The sequence below is a fragment of the Geotrypetes seraphini genome, chromosome 2, assembly GCF_902459505.1.
Source record: "Geotrypetes seraphini chromosome 2, aGeoSer1.1, whole genome shotgun sequence".
NCBI classification, from domain to species: domain Eukaryota; kingdom Metazoa; phylum Chordata; class Amphibia; order Gymnophiona; family Dermophiidae; genus Geotrypetes; species Geotrypetes seraphini.
The window spans coordinates 188,120,921-188,146,868 of NC_047085.1; the positions used below are offsets into that span (position 1 = coordinate 188,120,921).

Consider the following 25,948-nt stretch of genomic DNA (forward strand, 5'->3'; position numbering starts at 1 on the left):
TAAGACTGATACACCTAATGCTTCTTCCTGGTATATTGTAACTAATTTCTAACTTAGCTAAATAACTTACAAAAATCTTAATAAGATAACTTGACCAATAGTAAGAACGGATATATCACTCAATATTATAAAGCACAGGTGTCAAACTCAAGGCCCGTGGGCCGAAGCCGGCATGCCTGGCTATTTTATTCGACCCACAGACCAATGCCCCCAGTATTATCTTGTAGCCAGCTCCCTCCTCCTCACAGCTGCAGTGTGCACAAAGCCGCATGCAGCGGCTCCGTGCATGTCCCATGCTTCATCCAGAAGGCATGTTGTGATGTCAGAGAGAAGGCTTCCGGTTCAGCCGCAGGACGAGCGAGGAGCCGCTGCACGCAGCAGCTGTGAGGAGGAGGGAGCTGGCCACAAGATAACACCGGGGGCATCGGACTGCGGGCTGCATTAAATGGCCAGGTGGGAGCCAGCCAGAAGGTAAGACACCCGCTGGAGGGAGGCACAGCATGGCGGGAGGGAAACAACAAAGGTAGGGAGAATGATTTTATTTTTAATTTAATGTTTGAATTGTGTCAATTTTAAGAATTTTTTTTTAATATATATATATTTTTTTATTTATCATTTCAAATTATCATTACGTCACAATGATAAGGAAATACTGAAATACAATACAATCAGTACATGCTGATAAGCAAATTAACATAAGGAAATATTGCATTCAACATAGTCCACAATAGGTGAAGGAGAAAAGAAGAGAAAAAATAAAACATCCCCTAGGGGAAGGGATACATTAACCAAATTGAGAATTCTGAAGCCCTGATAGTTTGACTAAAGCAATTTATTAAGAAGAGAGAGCGGCATTGAGAGATATAGTTGTGGTTTTATGAATGGTTTACCAATGCCAGAGTATTGACTGAGATTATAACATTCCTAGTGAACATGGCATTCTTCTCTGCTTCTTTTTAACTGACATATTTCTTTGTTGAAAACCACTGTGATCTATCTCATCAGTAATGGCAATATATCAGGTTTATTAATAACCATAAACATTATTCTAAACATTTACACGTATCATTGGTGCATAAGTATTAGTGTTTACCTTATAGAATTGCCCCCTCCATGTCTTATTGTTTTCACTGTTCTGCTTTTATATAGTTTCATTTGTTTACTGACAGCTCCATATATGGGTTTTTTAAAATATAAATTCCTAGCAGCCATCCTAGTGATTTTTCAGAGTGGGTTACATGTGCTTGGCCAGAGGATATTGAGCCAGCCACCAAGGACTCTTTAGAGTTCTTCTCTATGCATAGGAAGAAAATAAAGGAGAAGTTTTTGAAATTATAACCAACAAAACTATGTGCACCTGCCTTGGAGCTCATCCTCAGCTACAGAACACCAAGGGAAAAAATCTTGTCGCTGTCCTCATGGGATCTATATCCATCCCCTTTCTGTCCCTGTCTCTGCAAGCTCTGTCCTCATCTGCACAAGCCTTGAGCACTTTAAAATCGTAAGTGTTTGAGGGTTATGCAAATGAGGTCAGAGCTTGTAGGGATATGACAGAGACAGAACTCATGGGGACAGGATGGGGTTGGAGATAGATCCAATGGGAACAGGGCCAAATCTGTCCCCATGTCATCCTCTATCCTCAACCCCACCAGCTGGAGGGGTCAGCCACAGATAGATAAATAAAACTGAAAAACATCTTGAAAAGTATCCATAGCTACCAGTATAAAGATGCTGGGTCTGCAAACACCAAGAATCATTATAAAAATTTTTTTTAATAAACCAAACTCTGATATACCTAAGGAAGTTGTAAAGAATTAATCATAGCATATAATTAGTGTTTTTGGTCTTTGGCCTAAATAAGACCTTTACCAGGGTCCCACAATACTCTCAACATTTTAAACACGCCTACATTTATTTATCTGGCCTTTCCATGTCATTTTTCTCTGTTTGTATTTCATTAACGTGCCTCCTTTGAGTAACAATTTCTTACTAGGCACAGTAAATTACACTTGGACTTGACTTTTGAAAGGTCTAATAAGAACTGTGTCATTAGTCTTCAAAATATGAAGTCAGCAGCTTAGCACAGTTTAAGCAGTCGTCCTCAGTTAATACAGTCAATTCCCTAGGCTGGCTGAAGCACTGTGGTCTGTATTACTGTACCTGCTGTTTGGGGATGCTGTTAATAATAGACCCAAGTACAGCACTGATGCAAGGTAAGATATTAATTGCAAATTGCTTAGACTGACGAGTGGTTTCTTATTGTTAATCCCTGCAATGCCAATGCACATTTCTTTCAGCAACAACAAAAAAAGATTGCCACAATATTTACATGCCATATCTCACATCCAATGGAGCCTTGCTTTGTCATTTAACAACAGAGAATACATGAATACCAAGAATGAAGAATAAAATCATGATTACCAATTTTTATAATCTTTGGCAGAACTGATCTTTTGCAGAGCTGATTTTGATTTAATTTATAGCCCACTATTCCAAATATCATTTAATACAGCAAACAGCAAGTAAACCTATCATATTGCAGCAGTGCATCAATAATAAATAATAAAGGGGTCCTTTTACTAAGGCGTGTTAACCGATTTAGGGCACGCTAATCGATCTAGCGTGCGCTAAATCAGTTAGCATGCCTTAGTAAAAGGACCCCAAAGCAATAAATGCCATCACAACAAATCAAAATAATCAGTAACAAATGCAATGGGATATTTAATGTTGGGACATGTCCGGCTTCTAGCACTGAATATCTAGGTTAGTGTAACAAATCAGAAGATAACCAGGTATTGACCGATATTTAGGCCAGTGCCCGGTTAAACTTGGCGGATAGAGGGGCATTTTCGATATGACGTCCAAATCTGATTTTAGATATTTTGCAAACAACATCCAAATATCCAGTGCCAAACATGTCCATTTTTGAACCAGAAAAAGTCTATCAATATAGTTCAAAAATCATCATATTTTAGATATTTTTGTGCTCAGTGCATCTTTCTTTAAGGGCCACTTTCAAACAAAACACAGCCAAGGGAAAAAAAAACCACAAAAAAACAAGCCATTGGGATGTCTGGGAGCCACAAGATATTCCAGCAGAGCAGAAGGGCAGCCTATTGGGCACTGAAGTGAACCTCACATAAAAGGTCCCAGCTAAATATCACATCATAACCCCCTTATATTGAATGGAGAGCTCTCCATGAATAGCAAAAAAATGTGCTGTACTTAACTGTAGACCACTACAATAACCCTTATGCCTGCAGATGACATCAACACGTGGGTTCATTAAGTATTTTGCAGTTTGGGGGGCACTCACACTTTCCACCACAAGTGTACTGGGGATCTGACTCAAGGGCTTCAAGGCAAAGTAACCTTATTCGCTGATGACGCCAAACTATGCAATATAGTAAACGGCCATAATCTACAAGATGCTATGGAGCAAGACCTGCGTACTTTAGAAAGTTGGTCCTTGATGTGGCAGCTGGGCTTTAACGCCAAGAAATGTAAGGTCATGCATCTCGGTAACGGAAATCCTTGCAGAACTTACACCCTGAATGGAGAAACTTTAACCAGGACTACGGCAGAACGAGACTTAGGAGTAATCATCAGTGCTGACATGAAAGCAGCCACTCAAGTGGAGAAGGCTTCATCTAAAGCACGGCAGATGATAGGTTGTATCAAGAGAAGCTTCGTCAACAGGAAACCTGAAGTCATGATGCCATTGTACAGAGCCATGGTGAGACCTCATCTGGAGTACTGTGTGCAATTCTGGAGGCCACATTACCGTAAGGATGTGCTCAGAATTGAGTCGGTTCAGCGGATGGCCACCAGGATGGTCTCGGGGCTAAAGGGTCTCCCGTACGAGGAAAGACTGAGCAAATTGCAGCTCTACACTCTTGAAGAGCGTAGGGAGAGGGGAGACATGATTGAGACATTTAAGTACATCACGGGACGGGTCGAGGTGGAAGAGGATATCTTTCTTCTCAGGGGACCCTCGACCACAAGAGGACATCCGCTCAAACTCAGGGGAGGGAAGTTTCGTGGAGGCGCAAGGAAGTACTTCTTCACGGAGAGAGTGATCAAGCATTGGAACAAGCTTCCAGTGCAGGTGGTCGAGGCACGCAGCATCCCAGACTTCAAGAACAAATGGGATACCCATGTGGGATCCCTACGGGGTCATGCCAAGGGATAGGGTCACTAGGACTTGAATGAGCGGGTCAGTAGAGTGACAGTATAATTACAATTATACTTAAGGGATCAGAAGACTTAAGAGGGTGGGTAAATAGTGTGGGCAGACTTGATGGGCTATATGGCCCTTATCTGCCGTCATCTTTCTATGTTTCTATGTTTCTACTAGTTACAGTGGGATATAGGCCTGGGTCCCCTTCTTTACAACCCAAGGCACCGACCACTAGGCTACCCCAAGGAGCTGCTATCTGCTCTGAGAAGAATGGCCTTTATATCTGCAGCTGTCATAGAGCCTCGTATGTACTGTCACTTTTACCTTTTAGTGTGTGTGTGTGTGGGGGGAGGGGGATCACTGGTAGGATTACCAGAAGTCTGGGAAACCCAGACATGTCCTCTTTTTAGAGGACTTTCCAGGCGCCCAGATGGACTTTCTAAAATCTGGCAATTTGTCCGGGTTTTGGAAAGCCCCAATGAGCTCTGGCTGCAACTGGAGAGTCTCTGAGCATGCGCGGATGATGTCACACACATGTGCGCATACTCCGGGCCCTCCAGACATGGCCTGAGCTTGTCGAAGAAAAGGAGGTTTATGAGGGAAGGACTGGGGGCAGAATGGGGCGGGGCTAGAGGTTGAACTGGGAGGGGGTGGAATGGGGCAGAGCCAAAGGCAGAACTGGGCAGGGTCGGGGTGCAACAGAGTGGGCCATGTGTCTGAGGTTTTGCTGCCCGAAATATGGTGACCTTAGTCACTGGGGAATTAAGAGGTCTAGTCATTATTGAAAGAGGTCTAGCCTAAAACATCCTATTTTTGGCTCTGAATGTTATTACAATGTTCCATTATTGCAAATAAATGTCCACCCTAGTCCAACCCATAATGCACCCCCTTGAGATATAAATGAACTGTGGAAAAACTGTGGAGAAAAACAAGTTTCAAAAATAGCGATTTGGATATTTTTGTGGAGGGAAAAAAACCCTCCATCTGCTGCTTTGTATCATTTTTGGGACAATTTCCTGTTTGGAAAATGAGCCCCAAACTTCACTTACTAGACATTATGGGCAACATATGCAATTTTTTTTACTTTGTTTGTTACACTGAAATGGGCTGCTTCAAGAATAAGGGTGCAGTCAAGTTGGATATTCCTGCTGTTATTTCTGCTTTGGCATTGAACTCTGACTTGCATTTAAAGCCTGGTACATTTTGAAGGCTGGAGGAGCTAGTGTTCTGCTATTTGTTCTGAACTTCACAGAAAAGTTCAAAAGATGTGGCTCTGTGTCAGAGCCAAAATATATTACCAGTTCTCCCCACAGGTCTAACTTTGCAAACTTCAGCTGTAAATACAGAATTCTACTAATCACAGCCTCCATGCTGACAGGCATGCTTACGAATTCAATTACATGCATGCATATAAGATCTAGGCGGTTTACCACAAGCAGATGGGAAGAAATATGGCTTTGCATCACATCTCAATAATGTATCTCTACAATAACATACAAAAGTTCTTCATTACAGCATCTGGCAAACCTAACAAAGTCATACTATACAAAATCAGAAATTACACTTGGGGACAATTTTATAAAGCATTTTCCAAGTGCAAAGTGTGTTATACAACCAAAGCAAGAAATAGCTGTTAAAAAAAAACAACTCGCACAAGGGTGTACAAATGATGACAAGAGTACGAGGCCTGACAATTAAGTTCATGAACTCATCCTAGAAAAAGTGCTACATACCTCATTGCTGAATATCACTATAGTCACTTTTAAAGTACTCCCCTTGGGAAGTTATGCACTGATGCCAGTGCTCAGTCCACCGTTCAGAGCAATTTTGGAACTCTTTTTCTGGAATTCCCAACAGAGCTGTCGTCGTATTACCCTTGATGTCCTGAATGTCATCCAAATGTCTTCCTTCCAATATTTATTTATTTGTTTGTTCAATTTTCTATACCGTGGTCCCAGGGAGCTCAGAATGGTTTACATTAATTTATTCAGGTACTGAAGCATTTTCCCTGTCTGTCCCAGCAGGCTTGCAATCTATCTAATGTACCTGGGGCAATGGGGGGATTAAGTGACTTGCCCAGGGTCACAAGGAGCAGCGTGGGTTTGAACTCACAACCTCAGGGTGCTGAGACTTTAGCTTTAACCACTGCACCTTTATCTTTGGGCCCAGATCAAGTGAGTTGGGAGGGTGTTCTAATACATTTGTTTGTTTTCTAGCTAAAAATTCCTTCACAGACAGTGCCATGTGAGCTGGTGCATTGTCGTGATGCAAAAGCCATGAATTGTTGGTGAAAAGTTCAGGTCGTTTTCATCTAACTTTTTCACACAGCCTTTTCAGCACTTCCAAATAGTAAACTTAGTTAACTTTTTGTTCAGTTGGTACAAATTCATAATGAACAATCCCTTTGATCTCAAAAAAGGTTAACAACATCATTTCGACTCTTGATTTGGAATAGTGGAACTTTTTTGGTCATGGAGAATTGGCTGAATTCAATTGTGTACTTTGACACTTTGTCTCAGGGTTGTATTGGTACACCCATGTTTCATCACCAGTGATAACATGGTTCAAATCATCATCTTGCCTCTCCAAAAGGTCTTGGCAAACTTCAACTCTCCTTTGCTTTTCTTCATTGGTGCGCTCATTCAGGATCATTTTTGCACACAACTTTCTCCTGCCAAGATTTTTCAGTTAAAATTTTCCTGGTTCTCTATCAATGTTTACTTGGTCTGCTATGCTTCTCACAGTCAGCTGATGATTTTGATGCACAGTTTGATGAATGTTTGCAATGTTTTCGTCAGTTCTGCTCGTTACCGGCCGCCCTGTTCTTTCTTCATCAGTGACACTTTCTCTCCCCTCAGAAAAAATTTAATCCATTTGTACACTGCCATTTTCTTCATAGCATTATCCCCATAAACTTGGACGAACATGCCCCTGATTTCACTTCCACTCTTGCCAAGTTTAACAAGAAATGTAATGTTTGTTCGTTGCTCTAACACATTCATTGCTTTTATTAGAGTCTCTAGGTCTTTTGTAAACTGTTGGTTGTATTCTAGAAATTGATCTTGATTTATTCCTTCATTTACATGGTGCCCAAGGCTTGGCCCATGGGTAGATGCTACCCCTCTTGTAATCAGTATTATCAAATTTTAATTTTTCAATTTTACCTCTCTTAAGATCTTTCTTGTGCTTAGTCATTTTTTAATGTTCATCTTTATTTTTAACACATTCCAAAAATTTTTTTAAATCATATCTGATTTTTTCTGATCTTTGCATAGCTGTCTCTATTAAAAGGATCATCAAATTCAAAGAAAACTTATTTAAAATACTGTACCACTTATCTAAAAAGTTTTGATCATCAAGATACTTCGTAGGGCTTTTCATGATCCTAAGACTCCTGGGTACTTTCTGCTGCCTGAAGTATTCCAATAAAAAAGCATGATGGAGATCATTCCTGGTAATTTCTTTAATGAAGAAAATGATCTCTCGCCATTTGTCCAGAACAAAGGATGTAGGGTCATCATCCTCTATAGGTGGTTGATTTTGCAAAAGGTGATAACTAACCACAAATTAAAAACAGAAATATGTAGACAAATAATAAACTGTGGCTGGGCTGTTTACTGTCTGCTGACTGAAATCCCAAAACTTCAGCAGGGAAGGGAAAAGGGAGAAAGGTTGAATGGGGTACATAGGTTGATAAGCCCTACTAAAATATTTGTTGAGCTGGATCTGATGTGGTGACAGGGAAACTTGATGTAAATACCACATCCGTCCCTTGAGTCTTAGGGCTCCTTTTATCAAGCCATGCTAGTGGGGTTAGCGCGTCGGACATTTCATCACACGCTAACCCCTGCGGCCGGCTAAAAAACTAACGCCTGCTCAATGCAGGCGTTAGCGGCTAGCGTGGCAGGAGGTTTAACGCGCGGTATAACGCGCGTTAAAGCCCTACCGCAGCTTGATAAAAGGACCCCTTAGTTGGGGGACCCTGCTATGCATAGCAACACTTAAGAAAGCTATACAACTCAGTCACTAGGTTTCACAGTAGAATTTACAACAAAGAAATGAAATATATCTGAATCATTAAGAAGCAGCTCAGAAAAGATAGGGGAGCAGGGGGAGGGAGGTATGTGGTAGTAACAAAAGAATTATTTCTAATCATTCAGGCATGTATATGTGTCTTGTGGTCATTCCAAGATTCTGAGTGGGCAGGTGTATTTGTATTAGCTCTGTACATATCTGTGACCAGAAGAGTAAAGAGGGGAGGGGGAATTTCTCCTTTCAAATTGCCTAAAACTAATATGTTTCAATTATCATTCATTCTGTGCAGCAGAAGACAGAAATCCTTCTCCCACAGAAATATGCTGAACCCCCCCAGTCTAATCTAGACTATTTTAGAAATACTTTTCAACAGTCTGTTGGGTTGGAAATAATAAAAATGCATCCAATCAAAAGCTTTCTAAATCCACATAACCAAACACTTACAAATTGAAAAGTGCTCATTTACAGAAAGGAATTTTATAATTGGGTGCCTACTTTGAAGTGTAAAAAATGTGCCTATTTCAAGCACCTTGTGGCACTTATTTTTCTTTCTGGAACATTTTTTTTAAACTTTTATTCAAAAATGTATAGTCTGCACAATCTGCAATCCTTGGCAGATTACAATAAAAACACATAAAATAGTACAATAACATTACACACATCTAAACATTCTAATGTTTAGTAAAAGACCCCCTGAAGTGACCAAAAATATGCCTTCATTTAAGAATCAATTGCTTATAACGGGTATACAGCTGGTATAGATGATGTGCTTACATTTTAGAAGAATGCACATAAATTATAGTATGCTATAATCCACACGTGTACTTGCTTACTCTTATCAACACTCCATTCAGTTACACCGATGAAAGAATACAATTTCTTACCACATGTGCCGGAACTTGCACTAGTTTTGCAGCTGGGGTCCCCGGGCGTGGGTAAAACTGATTAATAAAAAGACTTGGAAATTGATATTCCTCCACAAGTTTCATTGTTGCTTGAAAATCTTCATCCGTTTCCCCTGGAAAACCGCAAATGATGTCTGTAGCGACAGTAATACCTGGCACTCTGCAATGGAGACAAATAAGAACTTGTTAAATTTATTATTAAATGCAAGCACCAACATTTCAAAATAATGGGTGTGCTAAACATGGTAAAAATTACCCCTCCCTGGACACACTGAAGAAGCTCACTCGGTATTGGGGCTGCTCACCCACGGAACTGGCTCCAATGGTATTAGGAAATCATGTTTTTTCCTTTTCCCCATATCCTATACATGCCATGGGACATACTTTTTTTTTTTTTTTTTTTACACAAAATTAGTAGTACCTCAGCCCATGCAGTTTCTACAGTGATGGCCAGCAGAAATCTTGGCCTGTTTCCCATCACGCTGCTGGCTAGTGAGATGAAGAACACCAACAGACTCAAGCCAGATTTCTACTTTGGGAGCAGTGGGAGGAAGTGATATGAAGGAGCAGGTTGGGACAGATAGAGGGTGTAGTGAGGAGAGCAGGGTGGCATCATGCCAAAAGGAATAACATTCAGCTAGTGCAGCTGTTATTGTACATCAGGGAATCTGCTGTAGCTCATAAGCAGTTGTAAGCTATGCACAGCTTACAGGGGAGACTGCTAATGCCTGTCATTTTTCCAGGAAGAGAGGCTCACATTTGGATACCTGGCCCACTACTAGTGGAAGGTTACAACATGTCTTCCTCATATAGACTTAGTATTCTTGGTTCTTTGAGTGCCATTTATTTTGTAAGGGTAGGAAAGTTTGCGCCCAGGGAAGAAAACTGGACCTGTGACTAGGTCTCTTGTGATCAAGAAATTCACAGAAGCCTGTCGCATCTATTTTGTGAAAAAAGAATTTGTAAAACAAATTGGCTGCCTCCTTAGAAGGAATCCATCCCAGGACAAGAGAAAAGAGCCCTTCCTGAAAGAATTAAGCAGTTATGGATAGCCAGTTAAATCTAAACTGTAACTACAGAGCCTGAACTTTACTCCAGAAAGGCAGCCAAAGAGCTTTTACATGGCCTGAACTTTTTTTTTTTTAGTTCAAATATTTTTATTAATTTTATAAAATAAATAAGCAAAATATACAAATATTAACTAGAACATGAAACAATCCAATTGTATAGATAATGAATTATATATATATACTAGTGTTTAAGCCCGTTACATTAACGGGTGCAAGAGGAGATGTCTGTCTATCTTTTTTTTTTCTTTGTCTCTCTCTCTTCATGTACGCTGTCTGTCATTCTTTATGTCTGTGTCTCTCCCTGGCCCCCTGTCTGTCTTTCTTTCTGTTTCTGTCTCCCTGGCCCCCTGCCTGCCTGACTCTCTGTGACCCCCTTCCAATGTCCTTAGTGTCCCATCCTATGTCCTCAGTGCCTCCTTCCTATGTCCTTAGTGCCCCTTCCTATGTCCTTAGTGCCCTCAGTGCCTCCTATGTCCTCAGTGCCCCCAGTGCCACCTTCCTATGTCCTTAGTGTCCCATCCTATGCCCCCAGTACCTCCTTCCTGTCCTTAGTGCCCCTTCCTTTGTCCTTAGTGCCCTCAGTGCCTATGTCCTTAGTGCCCTCAGTGCCTCCTTCCTATGCCCTTAGTGCCCTCAGTGCCTCCTATGTCCTTAGTGCCCCCAGTGCCACCTTCCTATGTCCTTAGTACCTCCTATGTCTTTAGTGCCCTCAATGCCCCAAAGCCAGCCAGCCTGCCTGCCTGCCTCCCTCCCTCCCATCCCCCTGTGCAGTAGAACCCTTGAAAGCAGCATGTTTCCATCTCCCCCCCTGCCATTACCGCCGAAGTGCAGCCGACCCCACTTACCCTCCCATCCAACCCTCCCACTGCGAGATGACCAGAAACCTCCCGGCTCGAGCAGCGGCCTCAGCACTCTAAACACACTGCTTCACGGCCTTCTACTGCCCGTAATTCCCTCTGCCGTGTCACCGGCAAAGCAAATCAGGGCAGGAGAAGGCCGTAAAGCAGCGTGTTTAGAGTGCTGCGGCCGCTGCTAGAGTCAAGAGGTTTGTCGGGACCGTGGGAAGGGAAGGGGGGCAGCGGCAAGGGACTAAGGGAGCCAGCTAGACCGCGGTTGGAGGGTCGGATGGGAGGCTCAACGGGGAATCGGATGCGCCGGGGGGCGAAGACGACGACACTGGAAAGGCTCTGGACCCGAGCTGGGAGGAAGACCGGCGTTTGCTGAGGCTGTGGCCGCCCGGAGACTGCATTCAGCTGCCCAGGAACCCCATTGGCCTGCACTGCACACTCCAAAGAGGGGAGCAGAAGGAACGGCGGTGGCGACAGCGTTTTTTTTTCGCAGTGAGTGAGGGGGGGAAGCTCCAGAGTGTTCCCTGCCGCTGCGTTCTAAAATAGAATCCGGCCACGGAACACACACCACACCGGCAGGGAACAAGAAACCCTAAGTGCGCATGCGCGCTTAAGAGTTTTATTATATAGGATATATATATATATACACACATACAGTCAAACCTCGGTTTGCGAGTAAAGCGGTTTGCGAGTGTTTTGCAAGAAGAGCAAAACAATCGAGCAAAATGTAACTCGCAAACCGAGCATTGACTAACCCCACCCGACCCGACCCCACCTCCGGGCCTTCGCTGAGTATCTCCAGGACCCCCTGGTCCGAGGTTATCTTTAGCCATTCTGCCGCAGCTCGCACTTCCGCCACAGCAGAATCAAAAAGATGCTTCATGACAAAATCCACTCTTCTGTCCTGGACATCCTTCAGGACAACCCTTCCATCTAAGATCAAAGAGGTACATTTAGTGACCTGAGCCACCGCCGAATCCACCTTCGGCGGGACTAAGTGCTTGGAAAATTCCAATGCCATGGGATACAACTTAGCTTTGGCCCTAGCATATTTCAGGGGACCCTCCGGGGCCTCGCAAACCTCTAAGAGCATTTCTGCCAAGCCCTCATGGTCCGGAAATACAGCAGAATGCAGGGGCTTAGGACTGATGGAACACTCTGCCTGGACCGCTGAATCTGAATCAAGATTCAATGTGCGCAGGGACTCAGAGATAAGATCAGGGAGGCAGCTGGACTTAAAGAGCCTGCACACTGCCTGATCATCTCCCAGATCACGGAAATCAGTGTTCTGGGAATCCCCTAGATCTGCTAAGTTAGCTACATCAGCTGACTCTGTCAAAGAGCCATGAGACAGCAACAGCATAGAAATGGACGCAGGTTTCAAGTCAATGGCAGGGAGCTGCTGCTTGTATTCAGGTGGACCAGCAAGGGAGCAAAATGACATGCTGGAATCCAAAGGCTGAACAGACTGCCGCACCGGAGTCTGAGAGGGAGCGACAGGCAAAGTCCTTTTTCTCACGAAAGCTGGATACATCATATCCACAAATTCCAGTAGAAAATAGTCACCAGCGGCAAGAGCCGATCTGCGGGAATCAGATTTGGAATATTTAGAAGACTTATGAGACTTTTCCCCTAGAACTGCGCTTGCGTTTCGCAAAAGCGCCCTCCTCGCCCAATTTTGGCATCCCAAATGCTGGAATCGTGTTTCTGGTGGAATCAGAGGAAAGCAGGTCCTCTCCAGAAAATAGTCCTGGATCCAAGCACAGTACACACTTCTTGTGGGCCGCAGTGCATGTGTACATGGCTGCAAATCTGTCAGCCATCCGCTGCATTTACGGCATGAGTCCATGCCATTCTGTCTGTGAAGTTTGGAGCAATAACAAAGCTTCTAAGTCCAAAAAATATACAGATTGTGAGTCCACGGGGACAGAAAGTGAAAATGCTCGAGTGCCTGATTGTAAAACCACTTAGAAAACCTTGATAGGCAGTATATAAACACCTAATAAACTTGAAACTTTAAAGAAAATCCAAGATGGCCGGCGTGGGTGCCGATTTTGCCCTAAAACTGCCCTGTAAAAACAGCAATTTTACAGGTGGGGGGGGGGGGAGGACCAGGGCATGCAGGGAAACCACCCAAAACCCTGATTTCAGCACCCCACAAAATCGCCAAACTCTGTGACTCACAGACACCACAGAGACATGTGCTGCAATGAAAGTCTATGGTAGCCTGCATTACACAGTACAAGCAAGGAGATCAGTACCTTAGGAGCTGATTAAGCTGGATTTTTCAGATCTTCTGACAACCTCACCTTCCCCGTCACCACAGATCACAACCACTAGGATCCCTCAGGGAAATTAGGGAAGTTATGTTGTCCGGTTCCGAACCCAGCGTACCTCCATAGTACCACAGCAGCCTGCACTCTACCCCTTTGCGAATGAACCAGGGAAGAGATGGTCCCCGATCCCGGAGACCCGATCCAAACTGCAGAGGGCTTACTGCAGTTTAAGCTTGCAGAGCACCCTCCAGAAGCAGTGATCTCCCGCCAAAGGTTCACTCCCACAGAGTTGATCTGCAGCACTTGGCCAAACCCGTGAAAGATATCAAATAAGGACTAGGAATTGAAAACAAATCACGAGCAGAAGAAAACAGATTTCACCCATGCAGCGAGGCTGCAGGAACAAACTGATCATGACAGGAAGCTACCTGGCAGATACCCTAGAGGGGAGGAAACAAGTTTTATTAGCCCTGCAGCCGAAGCTAAAGAGGATGCAAGATCCCACGAGTTCAGCCTCCAGAGGGATTGTATAAGAAGAGCCTACTTATCAGTTCCTTCCTCAAGCTAGTGTTTATATAAACAATTTGGCCATCATCCCTTGTCAAACTGTACAATTTTTATTCATCCTCCAATGAAATTTTTTGCAATCATTCATTGAGCATGATGATAAGGAAATAAGATTATAACAGGAGTAATTGCAGCTGCTGAGAAGTACTCATACATTAGAACTAGCTCCATAAAAAGTACTGGAATAATGAAGATGATACATCTTTTTTTCTGTCATGTAACTAACACTGAGACTTTATTTACTATATTTCAAAAAGCAATCAAAATGGAGAAGAAACCAGGGGATGTGCTAAGCACTCTAATAAAATCAGATCAATCCGCAAATCAACTAGAAAGATCAAAAGAAAAGCAAAACAAAACAGATGTTCTGCTAAAATAATGCTGTACTGTCCCTTATTGCCGCTGTCCAAAGTTCTCTGGAGTTTTTATCTTTCACCTGTGATTTAAAATGCATACTTAATCACATTAGCTACAATAAGATACATGCTGCATTTTCTTCTACCTGTCATCATACAAATACAAACATGAGAAAGAGGCTGGTGGCACCAAAAACCAAGTTATTGAGGGGCAAGCTTTCCAAGATTAGATACCAGTTCATCAGACATGTGTAGCAGTGTGTCTCTGTGGTGTCGGTGTATCTTATATAATGCACTCCATAAATTGGTTACTCTATAAGGTGTCACAAGCCCCTGTCATTTTTGTTGCTCTCTCTTAGGTGCCACTGACCTGTGCTCGAGTCCTAGCGACTTGATGAATTACAGATCTAAAAAGAAATCGGTTTTGTACTAGTCTGGTAAGGTCCTCTGGTATCATCCCCATGGCTGTTTTCAATGTGTCCAAGTCCCAAAAATTGGTACGATTTTCCTTTTTGAAACCGACACTAAGACGGCGGGTTGGACTACAAATTTAATCATTAAATTTGTAGTGCAACCGCCGTCTTAGTGTCGGTTTCAAAAAGGAAAATAGTACCAATTTTTTAGACTTGAGTTTTTATACTATTGGTATCTATAGTTTTTGGTTTTTTGAAGCCTATTCAAAGTGTCCAGTCATCTGATTGCTGGTCACCTGCTTCCTTCGATCTTACCAAATTTGATGTCCTTCTCCAATGATTTTTCTCTTCTGACGCAGCTACCCTTCCACAAAATATAGTCTTGTAGGGAAAACCTAGGCTGCATTATTCATCACTTCAATCTTACCCTATTTTAGCAGGTCACTAACACAGAACAGGTGCAGTATACATATTACTAAAAATGCATTAAATTAAGGTTTCTTCAAATATCTTTTAAGAGATGGTTCACATCATCATGAGGACAGAGATATGCAACAACTTAATGACACGAGAGGACGAAAGTGATATACCAAACAGGATGATGGCTCCAGTGTGAAGTATTTTATGGAATATAAAAAATGAATATACTGTAGATTGAGGGGGAATAGTTAAACAAGGAATAATTAGTTGATGTTTCAAACACTAAAACAAGATGATGCCTCTTGGATCTGAATTTTCATGATCATATCAGTAATATTATGAAAACTACCTTTTACAGATTACATAAAATTCGATCTATTTCCAAATTTCTATGTTCAAAATCACTTAATATTCTTATTCACTCTTTGGTGATTTCTAAAATCGACTATTGCAACTCTCTCTTCAAAGGAATTGCGTTGAACGAAATAAAGCGCCTTCAAATCATTCAAAATGCCTCAATTAAGCTTATAACCAAATCCAGAAAGTTTGACCATGTAACACCACTTCTTAAAAATGCACACTGGCTTCCAGTTATTCATCGAATTACGTATAAGCTTTGTATACTGACCTTCAAAACCCTTTGTAATAAGACTCCTGCATTCCTATTTAAATTATTAATTCCATATTCCTCAAATAGAGTTTTGAGATCTAATAAACAGAACTTATTGACTATTCCTTCGTTGAAAGTTATTAATACAAGACGGCAATTTATTTTTCGGTTACTGCACCACAGATTTGGAATGCCCTTCCAATGTTTTTAAGGGAAGAACAGGAACTCGGAAAATTTAAAAGTAATTTAAAAACATTTCTTTTCAAGGATGCCTTTGAAAACTAATTTTAATATCCTATAACCCTAAAAATTTTTTATCTTATTATATTTTATTGTCATTTTGTTTACCTTCTGTATTTTTCCCTTAATGTTTCTTCTTTACTTTATAGATTTGTATTTCATTCCCCCTTACCCAATGTTATGAGTATGTTAAAATTTGATTGTATTCCCGTATTGTTTTTTTAAATATTGCTGTTTATTGTATTGTTACCCATCAAATGTAATTTTAAACTGTACATCGCTTAGAAGTATGATTAAGCGATTAATCAAAAGAATTATTAAACTTGACTGAAAAACTGTAAACAATTTTTCATGCAGCACATAAAGTAGAGGAATATGTTGGTGGAAGACATGCTTAAGGCAATTAACTCAGTAGGGTTGGGAAAAAAAAAAAAGGGATACGTTCCTAGAGAAAAGTCCATAAAAAATATTAGATTAGTAAAGCCACTGCTTATTCCTTCTGAGTTCAGGTGACGGTAGGTATTAGGCAGGAGGGAGTGGGCATCCCTCCTGTCAATCTCGGGGGTGGCTGTCAGGAGGGTCCTCTGCTGCAGCCAGCTCAGATGATCACAGCAGGGATATTTTCCCCCTGATCAGCTGAGCCAGCAGGACTCCCTGAAGTCAAGGTTTCAGGGAATCCTGCCGGCTCAGCAGATCTGGAGATCCCATGCCATGATCAGCTGATGGCAAGGGATCTGTCAGCAAAGATAGGCAGCTGAGCCACCTATCTTTGCGATCAGGTAGGTGTGATTCTCTAACCAGCGCCAGTTAGAGAATCGGGGGGGGGGGGTGAGGAGGGGGAGGGGGTGGTGGTAAGGTGCCTGTCCTTTTGGGTAGAAGCGATTCTGTATTGGAAGCCGGTACTCAATTCTCAGCCACTTCTTAGGCGGTCACAGAGACTGGCGTCCTATACAGAATCAGGCCCTTTGTGTGCAATGTGTCTAAATCTCAAGGGGGCATGTTCTGGGCAAGATTAGGCAGATTATGATTTAGGCATTTTTCTGTAAACATGGAACATTACAGAAAATGTCCAAGGCACAATTTGGATATTTGAGGCTAAACCTGTTTCAATAACGAACAAGTGCCAAAAAGGTGGTCAAATTGACCAGATGACCACTAGAGGCATTTAGGCATGCACATCTTACTCCCCCCAGTGGACAATGACCCCATCCCACCCCTAAAGATGTGAATGAAACAATACATGCCAGCTTATATTACAGTTTCAGATTTTGTGGTCAGTCCTATTAGAGCAGCAAGAAGGTCTCTGGAGTAGCCTAGTAGTTGGTGCAGTGGACTACAGAGGTGGGGACCTCGGCTCATATCCCACTCTAACTAGTACACTTGTGGTGGAAAGTGTGAGCTACCCAAAACCTACTGTACCAACATACGGATATCCTCTAGACTATATTATCAAATCCCAGCTAAGGAAGTTGATTCAATCCCTAAGCTTAACTCCCTTTATCTAAGCAAATGATATTCAATGGAGATACTGCATGCAAATCTACCGTATTTTTCGCTCCATAAGACGCACCCTAAATTTAGAGGAGGAAAACAAGAAAAAAAACACATTCTGAACCAAATTCTCCCTGCCAGGCTCTGCACCCAACCCCACACTCATTACCAGGCTCTGTACCTGTCCCCCCTCCCTGCCAGGCTCTGCACCCTGTCCCCCCTCTGGTGGTCTAGTGGTAGGCTGGGACAGGGCACAGGGCGGGCAGGGAAAGGGCACAGATGTCTTTTTAAAATATGCAATGTCACCTTAGTAACAACTATAGAAAAATAGACAAATATAGGGCAAAATATAAACAGCAGCTATAAATTCTCCCAAACTGACACATTTTCATTACTAAATTGCAAATAAAATTATTTTTCCTACTTTGTTGTCTGGTAATTTCTTTCTTTCCTTCCTTCCATCCTCAGACCCAACAATTGTCCCTTCTTCCCTCCCTCCTATGTTCCCCTCACTGCCCTTTGTCATCTTTCTCCCCCCCCCCCACCTCAGGCCCAACAATTGTTCCTCCGTCCCTGCTATGTTCCCTTCACTGCCTTCCTGCCTGTTCTCTTCTGCCCCCCTGCTTTTAATCCCGGCACTTCCCTTGCTAGACGGCTGTGGCAGTGAGGCACCCACCTCCCCCCGACAGTGAGCTTCCCCCTCCTGTACCTGTTTTTAATCCTGGCGCTTTCTTCACTGGACAGCTGCGGCAAGGAGAGGCAGAGCGGCGAACAAGGCAGGCGCTTGCCTGGTCCCACGCGCTTGCCTGAATGGCTGCAGTCAACTTGGTCATAAGCATCTTTTACAAGATACAAAGAACAGATACAAATTTCTTTTGTGGGCATTTTCTTGCTCCGAATAGGGCATATTGAGCAAAACTTTGTGTGGGAGATCATTGTCTTAAGTGTCTACAAGTTCATGCTACTCTTGGTCACATGTTTCTGGACTCAACTCATAACTTAAGTAGTGGGGCTTTGAACTGTACTTGGCGACTGCATCCTAGCTTTCATTTTACCTTGAATGCTCATTTACAACATATACGGCCTGGTTGTAAAGTTTTTCTCAGACGACCTATAGTGCTGGGTAGGAAAAGTATCTTGAACTGTTGGCTCTCTGAACAACCGCCCACAATTTCTCATTGGAGATCATTAATGATCCAACAAGTGCTACTTGAGCTGCGAGACATCCCTGCTATGGACACAAGAGCAGGGCAACTCTTTGAACAATGCTGGACACCATTTTGTGTTACGTTGATTTCCTACATCAGAGACAGAATTTGGTATTGATTGCAATCATTCCACTGCATTTAAATAGTTTTGGAGCTCCTTGTATATGTTCTTGCTGTTCCCGGGAGGGGGGGGGAGGGTGAGTTGGAGGGGTTGGCTGATGTTCTAGTAGTTGGAGTTGGTTTTCTTTGCACTGTACTCACTTTGTAACACTGTGTATGTTATATTTGGAAATACTAATAAAAATTATTTAAAATAAAAGCAAAAAGAAAATAAAACTGATATGGTTTCCCACAGAAGTGGCTAAAAAAAATAAAGACAAAAAATGTAAGCATTCCAAAAATACAGAACATCACAAGAAGAACACAGAAAAGTATACCAGATAAAGCTGAAAAAGGTAAAGAGAGAAATGCAGATGGCAAGATTACACACAGAAAAAAATGTCTAAAAATGTAAAGTAAGGTGTCAAGACATTTTTTTAGGTATGTTGGGGAGAGGAGGAAGGCCATAAGAATTATAAGACTGGAAGATACCAAAGACTATTGTGTCTGGGGCATTATCTCTGCAAGGCAGAAATCACAGTTTATGACCACAGAGCAGCCTAAGGGAATGCTATCAGTCCTTAGCTCCCCTTTTCTGTCAAATCTGTCACATCTGCTGTCAAAGTTCCACTGCTAGCTAAACTGTATGACTGCCCCTTTAGGTATTCCTCTACCTCCTTACCTTTGGACATATATTTGTTCCTACATGTAAATTACTGTTCATTTCATTAAAGAAAATGTTATTAGCACCCCCATAAATGTAATAGATTTAATAAATCAATGAAAAGCCATTACAAAGTTTTACAAGCAATGCAAATAGATCTTTCCTAAGGGCTTAAAAGCCTAAAAAGGTTCCATTTGAATACCTTGAGCAAATGCTCTCCACAACAGTTTCTTGTGGTATGTGATGCTGCAAAAATGCAACAGTCACAGAAATATGAACTCACACAATCTGTATCAATCAAGTTACCAGGGTAACTCAATCCATAACCTGCTACAAGAGTAAGAGAGTGCACTTAAATAGGATCATTTCTTCCTATACATCAATTCTCCTCAATCAGCTGATGGTCTAAAGAAAAACAGGTTACCATGGAAACACAATGCTTCTCTCACTAATCTCAATTGTGTAGATAAAAAAACAAATGTTATAGAAGAGCTTAAATCCACGTCTGAATGCATTGAAAAAAAACCTAGAAAACTAGAATCACTGTGCCTAATCAAATACATACTACTACATTCCACAAAATTGAAAATAAATTATAGACAATCCATTTAATGAGCACTTATTTCTGAGGAAAGGAAAATTTATTCAAGAAAATCTCACAAGAGATTGATTATTGAAACAAAAACCATAAAATGGGACAAACATATAAAATAAATGAATATGCAAGAAAAGAAAAAAAAATGTTCAATAATTTTCAAAGAACCAATATCATATGATGAATATATTTATTGAGTGATCTCCTCTAGGTTATACAGACTTCAGTAAATGCATTAATTTAAATTACTTGTCTGAACACGTCCCTCTTTTGAAGATGCCCTGATATCAAGTTAAAAAGTCATAAAGAAATAAAAAAGTAGAATGTTAATATAGCTTCCCCCAGTCTGGATCAGAATAATAGTCAATTTAATAGATACAGTACTCACCTCCAGGCTAAAACTGTTATGGCAAAAACAAAACCCTAAAAAAAAAAAAATCAAAACTGACAATAGGTGGACCAGGAAGGGGAAGGACAGCATTTTGAAGAGGTGGGTTTGCTGTCTGGAGGGAGTGATCATCCCTCTGGCTGTCTGGGGGGAGCTGTTGGGGGACCCTGGCGGCCTACCAGTAGAAGGGAGTGGGCATCCCTCCTGTGGCTTTCAATTTAAAGGTATGGGTGCTGGTGAGGGAACTGAGGATCCCAGCGGCAGGAGGGAGTGGGCATCCTTCCTGTCGTCCTTTAATTTAAATGTACTGGGGGGGCTGGCTGGGGGGGGGTTCAGAGAACCCAGCAGCAGGAGGGAGTGAACATCTCTCCTGCCATCCTTCAATTCAAAGGGACGGGGGTAGGGGGCTGTTGGGGGGGTTGTCAGGGTTCCCTGGTGGCCTGCCAGTAGGAAGGAGTGGGCATCCCTTCAATTTTAAATTATGGGGCTTTTGAAGGGGTGGGGAATCCCAGCAACAGGAGGGAGTGGGCAGCCCTCCTTCTGATCTTGAAAAGGGTGTGTGTGTGTGTGTGGGGGGGGACAGGCAATAGCAGGCAATTGGGAGGGTGTCGGTGGGAGGGGGGACTTTTCCTTCTGCTGCTCTCCCCTGCCGGTCAATCAGCTGAGCCGGCAGGATTCAGGGAGACCTGTGGCTCAGTTGGTCTGGGAAGGGAGAGCAGCCTTGATAGGAGAGTGCAGTTGTACTTAGCAGTTACTCTTCTGAGCAAGCGCCAAGTACAGTTCCTCCCTCCCTTTACCGATGGTTCTCCACACATATAGCATGCATATAATTTGCATTCTAGTATGCTGAGAATCGACTGTAAAAGAAAAAACTTGCTCCTACTACAGCCACTACATCGACTCGCTGGATTTTACAGGTGTGTTTTGACACTCTGGCCCTTAGTGTGCAAGAAAGACCCATGCTAAAATGCAATAAGACTACATTTTACCGCACTTTTAAAAAAGGGTGTCAAAATTTGCCTATGAGAATGAATGCATAACCATTGAGGACTGGTTTATAGGTGAAGAATGTAAATGGAGTGTGTTGTAGCTCCATCTCCTATGCAGCTTACACATCTTTTTGAACAACCTAAGATTTCTACTGAATAGCCCCTTTTATGATTATTTCTACTCAGCAAACCAATGCTTGAAGCATCCTGCCCTCCAAAGCCAAAATACAGCAAAGAGAACTCAAGACCTACATAAATAAATAAATAAATAAAAATATTTTAAGACACTAAATAAATAAACAAACACTACCACTAATAGAACTGAAATGTTTGCAATATTAATAAAACTTTCAGTTTTTAAAAACAATGTTGAACTTTAGTTACAGTTAAAAGCATTTTGATGCTGATTGGAATAGTAAGAATATTTAAAATCAGTGTATTGGTTATACTACAATATACCGTATAGAGTATGCTTGTTTCCATGGCAACATGAAACAAGCATACAAGAATCCTAAGACTCCTTGGTAAAATATGTACCTTTCACCTTCTCTTGGTGCAAAGGAAATGAGGCATTTTTTAAAACTCATAAATGGCACAAATGTCTGAATCCCATTTGGAGATAAGGTGATAATTACTTATGTAATTAGATTTCTTCCTGTATGGAATTATTAAACACATAATGGAAATCTAGGCCTACATCTCCAAAGGAGCATTTAATTAAGAGTAAAAATCTATATAACTACTCTTAAATATAACATTTAACTCTCTACCCTTTTAAGCCTGTTACAAAATGAAAATACGTACGAATTGATTAATATAAGAAAAGATGTATGCATTTGTGTGCAAAATACTTCTATTTGACAGGAAATCCAATTACTGAAATAGTTTTCTTTTTTTTTTTTTCTAACTTAGATATGAAATATATCTCACTAATACTGCACCTAAAAGACCAAAGTATCAAATTAATAGACTAAAGGTGACAAAATGCATTTTAAAAATTAAAATATCTATACACACCTTAATGGTACAGTGCTCACAAAAAATTGTAACGATAGCGGATCTCATGAGTCACCTAAAAAAGTATTTTAGAGTCCAAGCGTGAAAGCATGAAGGTGTATAGCAATTGAGAGAAGTATTGTTGGATATGCTTTAGCTGGCGTAGGTAGCAGAAGGATGAGGAAACTACCTTGGAGATCTGTACTGAAAACAAGAGGTTGGCATCTAGAATGATGCCTAGGCTGCGCACTTGGTCCTTGGGCACGAGGGTGGCGCTATCCCAGATGAGGGAGGGTCGAGGGGTTGTGCAGCTCTCTTTATGGATCCACAGTAGTTCAGTCTTGGATGGGTTTATTTGAAGTTTGTTTAATGTCATCCATGACTTGATCTCGTCTAGGCAGGTTGTCAGTTTTCCAAGTTTGGTACCTCGTGCTGGACCCAGCGGGATGTAAAGCTGAATGTCATCAGCGAATAAATGTATGTGGATCCCATGTCTTGTGGCAATCTCGATCACTGGTTTAATGTAGATGTTGAAGAGCCATGGAGATAGAAGCGCTCCTTGGGGTACTCCATATTATGGTGAAGTTGGTGTTGACAAGTGGGAGTTAGTGAGAACGCATTGCTGTCTGCTTGTCAGGAAGGACTTGAACCAGTATAGTGCTGTGTTGTTTATCCCAATTTCAGCAAGTCTGGAGAGTAGAATGTTGTGGTCGAGTGTGTAGAAGGTCATACTCAGGTCCAAGTAATTCCAACAGTCATTTAAGATGTCGAATAGGACTATCTCTGTATTGTGGTGTTTCCTGAAGCCTGATTGTTTCATGGCCAGGATGTCTTGATTCTCCATGAAGGAGGTTAGTTGGTTCAGGACTGTTTTTTCCAAGAGTTTTGATACAAATGGAAGGTTACACACTAGTCTTTAGCTACTAGGGTTAGATGGGTCAAGTAGAACTTAGAACTTTTCAAGCACTGAGCGTAAAAGGTCTCAAGTTTATCGAGACCTTTTATGCTCAGTGCTTGAAAAGTTCATTTTATGTTTTGTTCCTCCAGAGTCCAGAGTCCTAAGTTCTACTTTGTATAAGTGCACATACAAGTTTGGAGTTTGTATTTCCAGCACAATAACACCATCTAGTGGACCAACTCCCATGCCACTGAGGCAGGCTTCCGATTGGAGTCAAAACACAGACCGTGTCAGGTCACCAAAGGCAAAGGATTCTATATTCATGTATGAATATGACATTGAACCACATAAGAGATAGCTGCCACCATAAAACCAGATATTCAGTGCCGGTGTGTGGTCATGGACCAGCACTGAATATCCAGGAATAACACCGCTGGCTGAATATCTACCTCATAGTGGAGGAGTGGCCTAGTGCTCAGAACAGCTGCCTCAGCACCCTGAGGTTGTAAGTTCAATTCACACTGCAATTCCTTGTGACTCTGGGCAAGACAGTTAACACTTCATTGCCCCAGGTACAAAATAAGTATCTGTCTAAAATATGTACACCACTTTAATTGTATAAACAAGTCCTCTACTACTACTACTACTTATCACTTATATAGCGCAGAAAGGCGTATGAAACTGTACATTTTGACATTTATAAAGTCCCTGCTCTGAAGAGCTTACAATCTAACTTGGACAGACAGATATGACATATAGGGTTGGGGATGAAAACCCAAGTTGAGAGGAATTAGAAGTAAAAAGCAATCTCAAAGAGGTGGGCTTCTAACTGGGCTTTGAACACTGCCTGAAACGGAGCCTGCCGTAGGCATTTGGGCAGCTTGTTCCAAGCATATGGTGCAGCAAGGCAGAAGGGATGGAGTCTGGTTGGCAGTTGAAGAGAAGGACACAGATATGAGAGACTTACCAGATAATCGGAGCTCATCGGGGGGAGGGGGGGATTAAGTAAAGAGAGATAGTGAGGGGCAGCTGAGTGAGTGCATTTGTAGGTCAGTAAGAGAAGTTTCAATTGTATTCCGGAAACGGATGGGAAGACAATGAAGTGACTTTAGGAGAGGGTAATGCGAGTATAGCGACTCTCCTGGAATATGAGTTGTGTAGCCGAATTCTGGACAGATTGGAGGGGAGCGAGATGGCTAAATGGAAGGCCTGAGAGTAGCATGTTGCAGTAGTCTAAGCGTGAGGTGATGAGGGTGTGGATAAATGTTTTGGTAGTGTGTTCAGAGAGGAAGAGTCAGATTTTGGTAATATTATAGAAAAAGAAGCAGCAGGTTTTAGCAATATGTTGTATCTAGGCGATGAAAGAGAGAGAAGAGTCAAAGATGACCCCGATATTACGAGCAGACAAAACAGGAAGGATGAGAGTGTTGTCTACAGAGATAGAGACTGTTGTCTACAGAGATGGAGAACGAGGTGGGTTTAGGCGGGAAGATGAGCAACTATGTTTTAGCCATATTTAGTTTTAGATTGTGGTTAGACATCCAGGTAGCAATGTCAGACAGGCAGGTTGAGACTATGGTCTGGGTTTCAGTAAAGATATTTGGCGCAGAGAGATAGATCTGGGAGTCATCAGCAAAGAGGTGATACTGGAAGCCGTGGGAGGTGATCAGCATTCCAAGTGAGCAAGTGTAGACTGAGAAAAGGCATAGTCCCAGGACAGAGCCTTGAGGTACACCAATCGATAGTGGGAAGGCTGTGGAGGAGGAACCACCATTGCATACACTGAAGGTGTGATGGGAGAGATACGAAGAAAAACAGGAGAGAGCAGAACCATGGAATCCCAACAAGGATAGTGTATCAAGGAGTAAGCGATGATCAACAGTATCAAAGGCGGCAGACAGATTGAGAAGGATGAGGATAGAGACCTTTGGATCTAGCCAAAAGGTCATTGGAAACTTTAGTAAGGGCAATTTCCATGGAATGCAGCTGACGGAAGCCTGACTGAAGCAGATCCAGAATAGCATGGAATGAGAGGAAATACAGGCAATGGCGATGAACAGCATGTTCAAGTAACTTGGATAATAAGGGGAGGAGGGAGATTGGGTGATAGTTGGAGGGACATATGGGGTTTAGTAAGAGTTTGTTGAAGAGGGGTGTGACTATGGCATGTTTGAAGGCATTAGGGATAAATGCAGTGGAGAGCAATAGGTTGAGGATGTGACAGATAGGAGGGATGACAGAGGGTGAGAATTGGATCGGACAAGCAGGTAGCAGGTTTGGAGGATGAGAAAAGATGTGTGATTTCCTCCTCAGTGATTTCAGAGAAAGAGGAGAGGTTGGCAGGTGTTGAGGGGAGATTATTAGAAGAGGCAGATGGAGGGAGGGGAGGGGGAAGCAGCCTGGTTGAGAGCTCAAGATGAATCTTCTGACTCTTATTGTAGAAGAACTCCGCCATTTTCTGGGGAGAAATTGAAGGAATAGGCGGCGAGGATGCTTTGATTAGGAGTTTAGTGTGGTAAAGAGACGGCAAGGATTGGAGCTAAGAGAAGTGGTTAAGTAGCATTCTTGGTTGGCCAGCGAGGGGGGCAGACTGGAATGATATCAGCATGAATTTGAAGTGTATGAAATTGGCGTGTGCATGGGATTTATGCCAGAGATGTTCAGCATAACAGGCACATGAGCACTGGTAGCAGATGCGGG

At 42.2% G+C, this 25,948-nt stretch overlaps 1 protein-coding gene across 5 annotated transcripts in view; it reads right to left on the bottom strand.

Annotated features, from left to right (window-relative positions):
- CDKAL1 (CDK5 regulatory subunit associated protein 1 like 1) overlaps window positions 1–25,948 on the bottom strand; it is a 1,479,984-nt gene that overhangs the window by 343,047 nt on the left and 1,110,989 nt on the right. For all 5 annotated transcript variants that reach the window (XM_033934562.1, XM_033934560.1, XM_033934561.1 and 2 more), the window contains exon 11: window positions 9,100–9,280. In XM_033934562.1, the coding sequence (XP_033790453.1) occupies window positions 9,100–9,280 (181 nt within the window). The remainder of the gene's footprint in view (window positions 1–9,099; window positions 9,281–25,948) is intronic.